The sequence below is a fragment of the Camelina sativa genome, chromosome 19, assembly GCF_000633955.1.
Source record: "Camelina sativa cultivar DH55 chromosome 19, Cs, whole genome shotgun sequence".
NCBI lineage: Eukaryota > Viridiplantae > Streptophyta > Magnoliopsida > Brassicales > Brassicaceae > Camelina > Camelina sativa.
Genome location: NC_025703.1, coordinates 8,317,543 through 8,323,542, shown reverse-complemented (window position 1 = coordinate 8,323,542; position 6,000 = coordinate 8,317,543). Strand labels below are relative to the sequence as shown.

Genomic DNA, 6,000 nt, shown 5'->3' with positions numbered 1-6,000 from the left:
AAAAAAAAAAAAAAAAAAAGAGAAAAAGAAAGAAGGCCGTAAAGACGAACGATTCAAGAAATATTAGAGTTGTTTGGTCTACCTACGTACGTTATTCTTTCTTTATCTAGTTAAGTAGTAGGCTTTCCCGATCAGATCTAGTCAGGTCAAATCTAGTAGAGCTCTTGGTATTTTTTTAATGTGATCGATGGATAAGGATATAGAAAAAATGCTTTCTGGGTAAGATAGATAATGTTTAAGCGCCAGTTTTGGTAAGAGAACGTGGTGACAAAATTGTAGCTAAACGGTGTACAAACAAAATACCCATTGAGACATGGGATTTATATATATATAGTTTTACTTATTTTTTTCTGTGATTTATATATAGACCATGGGAGTTTACGAATATGAAATAAATTGAGACAATCCACTTACTTTCGATTTCTATAATTTTATCACAATAAGTGAGCAATATATATTGCTATTAGTCAAACAATATCGAGACCAGCAAAATGGCAAATTAATAATAAACATGTTTTTTATTAACTAAATGATACGAATATATTGAGATTTATTATTGCTATCTTGTTAATTTTGTATACATTAAAAGAAAATAGATGATCGAACTAAAAGATAAACTCTGTTCTCTCTCCTAGCTGGTGAAAAGCTTTGATCTTTCGTTGTCGTCGATAACGCCGCCGTCCCAATTTCATGTGGGCTTAAGGACTTCTCTCTCGGTTTTCGATTACTGAGCAGAGCAATTACCGGAGATATCAACGTATTCTGTCCGGTTTCAAACAATTACAAATTCTGGGTTGCCACTTCAAGATTTCAGTTTCTTTTCGGTTAGTTCCTTCTATATTTGTTGGGTTCTGTTTTTTCCTTTTGCTTCCGTAGACATTATGGAGAAACATCTGGAACAATATCTCCAAGAAATGTCAATTGAGGGAGAAATCGATAAACCTCTGTTGTTATCTAATCAACCTAAGTTCAGTGCCTCTGAAAGAAATCAGAAAAGCATACTCGGTCGTTTTTTGAATCCTGATAATCAGAGAATGACAAATTGGATCTTAGAGATGCCTACGATTTGGAGATTATATGACAGGGTTAGAGGAATAGCTTTATCAAAAGATCGTTTCCAGTTCATTTTCAAGTATGAAGAAGATATAAAAGAGATTTTAAAGACTGGAGTTTGGACTCAAGATGATTGGGGAGTAGTTATGGATAGATGGGTTGAAGATCCTCCTCCTGATTTTCTGATGTTCTTACCGGTTTGGATTAGACTTCCTAATATACCTGTGAACCACTACACCAAGGACACTATCTCCGAAATCGCTGCGTGTGTCGGGCAGATATTAGAAGTGCCTTTTGATGAGAAAGAAGCACAAAGCAGAGATTATGTGCGAGCAAGGGTATTTCTTGATCTTTCGAAGGGTTTGAGAAATTTCAAAGAGTTACAACTTCCTAATGGTGATCTTGTTAAGATTGGAATTGATTATGAGAGAGTTCGCAAAAGGTGTTTTCAATGCCAACGGTTGACTCATGATAAATCTAGGTGCCCTTTTGTCCAAGCAGTACAGGATCACCGTCTTGCGGCTGACTTATCAGGTAGTACAAACGAGATATCTAAAGGCAAGGAGGTTACTGCTTCTGGAAATGCATCGTTGTATGCAGGCTACTCTTCATCAAAACTTCTATCGGATGCAATCAAAGCTGACAGGTTGATAAAGAAGAGCTCGGTTTTAGAGGTTCCTATTCAATACTTAGCTCCTGATGCTTTCTTCTATTGCCCATCCTCAAACTTTTGTGCGGGTAGTTCAGAAGCGAGCTCTTCAAAAGGTGTCCAGCAGGGGATATCTTCATCGAAAAGGCCTCGACCTTGGTTGAAAAACAACAAAGATAGAAAAGGTAAGAATCTGAAAACTATGGAGTCAGATTCGGACAATAACTTGGATATTTCAGGAAAAAGGATGGTTAAGGAAAAAGGTAAAGGGTTGGCCAAAGGTCTCCAGAGAGACAAAGATACGGTGGTTCCTGGTGAACTGCCGCAAGATCAATAGATATAATGTGCTGGAATGTTCAAGGGCTGGGGAACCCTTGGACAATTCGACATCTCAAGGAAATGAGAAAAACTCATTTCCCTGACATCTTATTCCTCATGGAGATGAAAAACTCAATCGCTTTTTTGGAAAAGGTTCAAGGTTGGCTAGGCTATAGTAACCTCAAAACTGTTGAGCCGGTAGGATGTAGTGGTGGTTTAGCTCTTTTTTGGAAAGAAAATATAGATATTAAGTTTCTGATGATAGACAAGAACCTTATCGATTTGAAAGTTTCTAGTGGTTCAAAGGAATGGTTTGTTTCATGTGTATATGGGAATCCGATTACTGGTCTTCGTGCACTAGTTTGGGATAAAATTTCAGAGTTTTGTTTGTTAAGAAAAGAAGCTTGGTGTATGCTTGGGGATTTTAATGCCATTCTATCCAATGGTGAAAAATTGGGTGGACCTGTGAGAGAACTAAGCTCTTTTCATCCTTTTAGAAGTTTTCTTGATAATTGTGACATGGCTGAACTTGGTAGCTCTGGAAATGGTTTTACTTGGGGAGGAGTTAGAAATAAACAATGGATTCAGTGTAGACTTGATCGGTGCTTTGGGAATCCTGTCTGGTTCCATCTATTCCCAAACAGTCATCAGTGGTTCCTGGAGAAATTAGGATCAGACCACAAACCGGTTTTGGTCAAATTTACAAGTGACAAGGAAGGTTTCAGAAATCAGTTCTGGTTTGATAAAAGATGGGCTGAGGATCCTTCTATATTGGAAGTAATACAGAACGCTTGGAATGAATCGAGTACTCTAGGTACTGAAGGCTCAGTTATGGATAGAATTGAGAACTGCAGAAAGGCTATTGGCAGCTAGAAGAAAACAGTATGGTCTAATTCAGAGATCAGGATTAAAAGATTAAGAAAAGAGCTGACAACTCAAGATGAAGCTTTGAATCCGAACTTCCGAAGAATAAACGCGATCAAAAGAGACCTTGTTGTAGCTTTTCGTGAAGAAAAAATCTACTGGAGACAAAAGAGTACAGAGAAATGGCTTCTTGAAGGAGATATGAACACAAAAAAATTTCAAGCATCTGTGAAAGCTGCTAGAATGAAAAACTATTTACCTTTCATCATAGATGTCAATGGGATAGAACAGTTTGGTGAACAGAAGAAGGGTGAAGTTGCGGTTAAGTATTTCTCTGAACTTTTCACTTCTTCAGCAACGTCGCAGGTTAGTGAACTTCTGTATAACTTTCAGCCCAGAGTTTCATCCTGTATGAATCAAGAACTCTCAAAGGAAATTTCAATTTCTGAGATCCGACAAGCTGCTTTTTCAATTAGTAGTGAGAGTGCTCCAGGGTCAGATGGTCTCACTGGTTTCTTCTTCAAAAAGTTTTGGTCAGTTCTTCATGATCAGGTGAATAAGGAGGTGAAAAAGTTTTTTGCCACTGGGAACCTTCCTAAGGAATGGAATCATACGCTTTTATGTCTAATTCCCAAGATTCAAGCTCCAAAAAGAATGACGGATCTCAAGCCTATCAGTCTGTGCTCAGTGGTTTATAAGATTGTCTCAAAAATTCTGGTGCACAGGTTGAAAAAACATTTATCTAACATAGTCTCTCCCACTCAAGCTGCTTTTGTCTCAGAAAGACTGATTTCAGATAATATTTTGATTGCCCATGAAATTGTTCACAGTCTTCATACGATTCCAAGCATTTCTCAAGAGTTTATGATGGTAAAAACTGACATGTCAAAAGCATACGATCGGGTAGAATGGAGATTTTTGAAAGACATACTTAAAGCTCTTGGATTTCAGGAACGGTGGATTGCTTGGGTTATGGGATGTGTAACCTCGGTGAATTATTCAGTAGTGGTTAACGGTGAATCCTATGGATTAATCAAACCTGAAAGAGGAATCAGACAGGGTGATCCTCTTTCCCCTTTTTTGTTTGTGCTCTGTACTGAAGCTCTGGTCCACCTTTTCAATCAAGCTGCTAGTCAAGGTAAAATCTCTGGTATTCAATTTCATCATTTTGGACCAGCAATCAATCATCTATTATTTGCAGATGATAGTCTATTTATCCGTAAAGCTAATAGAGATCAATGTGCTGAGATGATAAGTTGTTTACAGAAATATGAAAGGATATCTGGGCAAATGATTAATAAAAAAAAATCAGCAATTACTTTTGGAACTAAGACAGATCAGAATGATTGGAGCTGGATAAAAGAAAAATCAGGGATTGACTTAGAAGGTGGTGCAGGCAAACACCTAGGTCTTCCTGAATGTTTAAGTGGCTCAAAACAACAGCTTTTGGGATTCATAAAGGATAGGTTACATGCAAGGCTAACTGGTTGGTATGCCAAGAATCTGTCTCAAGGAGGGAAAGAAACTCTTCTAAAATCTGTTGCGATGGCTTTACCGGTCTATGCCATGTCATGCTATAAGCTTCCTAAGGGTACGATCAAGAAATTGGTTTCAGTAATGATGGATTTTTGGTGGAACAATAATCAAGATCAAAAGAAGATCCATTGGCTGAGCTATGAGAAATTGACTTTGCCTAAAGAGTTTGGAGGATTTGGTTTTAAAGACTTGGAAATTTTTAACCAAGCTTTGCTAGCAAAACAAGCTTGGAGGCTTCTTCATAAATCTGATTGTCTTTTCTCAAGATTTTTGAAAAGTAGATACTTTGCTTGTTGTGATTTTCTAGATGCCCCTGTAGGGAGAAGTCCATCGTATGGATGAAGAAGTATTTTGTTTGGCAAAGATCTCCTTACTAAAGGTCTGAAGAGGGTTATAGGAAATGGGAAAAACACTCATGTATGGATAGACAGCTGGTTATTTGATGGTACTGCTAAAAGACCTGTTGGAATTCACTCCCTGATGAATATTAAACTGCAAGTTGCAGATCTTTTCAATCATCATTCAGGCGTGTGGAATGATAATCTCTTACGTAGTCTGTTTCACCAATACGAGATTCAAAGCATTAAGGCTATAAAACCGAGGATAGGTTACAATGATTCATACTGCTGGGGTGAAACTACAAATGGAATCTATTCTGTAAGTTCGGGTTACTCTATGATGTTTCGGCTTAGAAAAAAAAGAAATTCGTGCATCTGCAGAAGCTCGACCTTCTAGAAATCCGGTGCTACTAGCTTGCTGGAATGTGGCAACATCTCCAAAAAATCGTATCTTTTTGTGGAAAGCTCTTAATGGAGCTCTTGCAGTTACTGAAAGACTGAGAACAAGAGCAATACGGGTTTTTTTATGGTTGCATGTTATGTGGAGCAGAGATTGAATCTATCAATCATATACTTTTTCTTTGCCCTTTTGCTCGACAAGTTTGGGCCCTGTCTAACATTCCTTCTCCGTTTTTGGTTTTTGGCAACTCAGAATTTGCGAATATGTATCATTTTTTCAGTCTGGAAAATAGGGAGACATCCTTTGATGAGCGTAAGTCTGCTTTTGCGTGGATCTTGTGGCATCTATGGAAAAACAGAAATAAATTGTTATTTGAGGGTATCAGTGTGTCTCTGCTTGAAAATTGGTTCAAAAAGCTTGGAATGATACTTCAGAATGGTATTCAGTTCATAGTCCTGACTCCCTAATCAAGAAAAATAACTTTGCTCAAGATGAAAGGTGGAATCCTCCTTTAATTGGTGAGGTAAAATGTAATATTGGCTTCTCTTGGTCCAAAAGGTCTTCTATGTCCGGAGCTTCTTGGGTGGTGAGAGATCATTTTGGAAATGTCATCTTCCACAATAGAAGATCTTTTGCATTTGTTAACTCTACCTTTCAAGCTAAAGTTATCAGTTGGGAGTGGGCCTTGGAAAGTATGGCAAGTTTGCATTTGGAAAATGTGACTTTTGGGGCTTCCACTTTGGAAATTATACAAGCTATGCACAATCCTACGCTCTGGCCAGCAATTGTAAGTTATATTGAGCCTCTTATTCTCTACGGTAGAGAAAAACCGAACTGATTTC

The 6,000-nt window shown here is 37.9% G+C and overlaps 1 protein-coding gene across 1 annotated transcript; it reads left to right on the top strand.

Moving 5' to 3' along the window:
• Positions 596-2,060, top strand: LOC109131057. The gene has a single exon (XM_019241581.1). It carries the CDS (start codon positions 882-884, stop codon positions 2,037-2,039), a length of 1,158 nt encoding a protein of 385 aa, XP_019097126.1. The 5' UTR covers positions 596-881; the 3' UTR covers positions 2,040-2,060.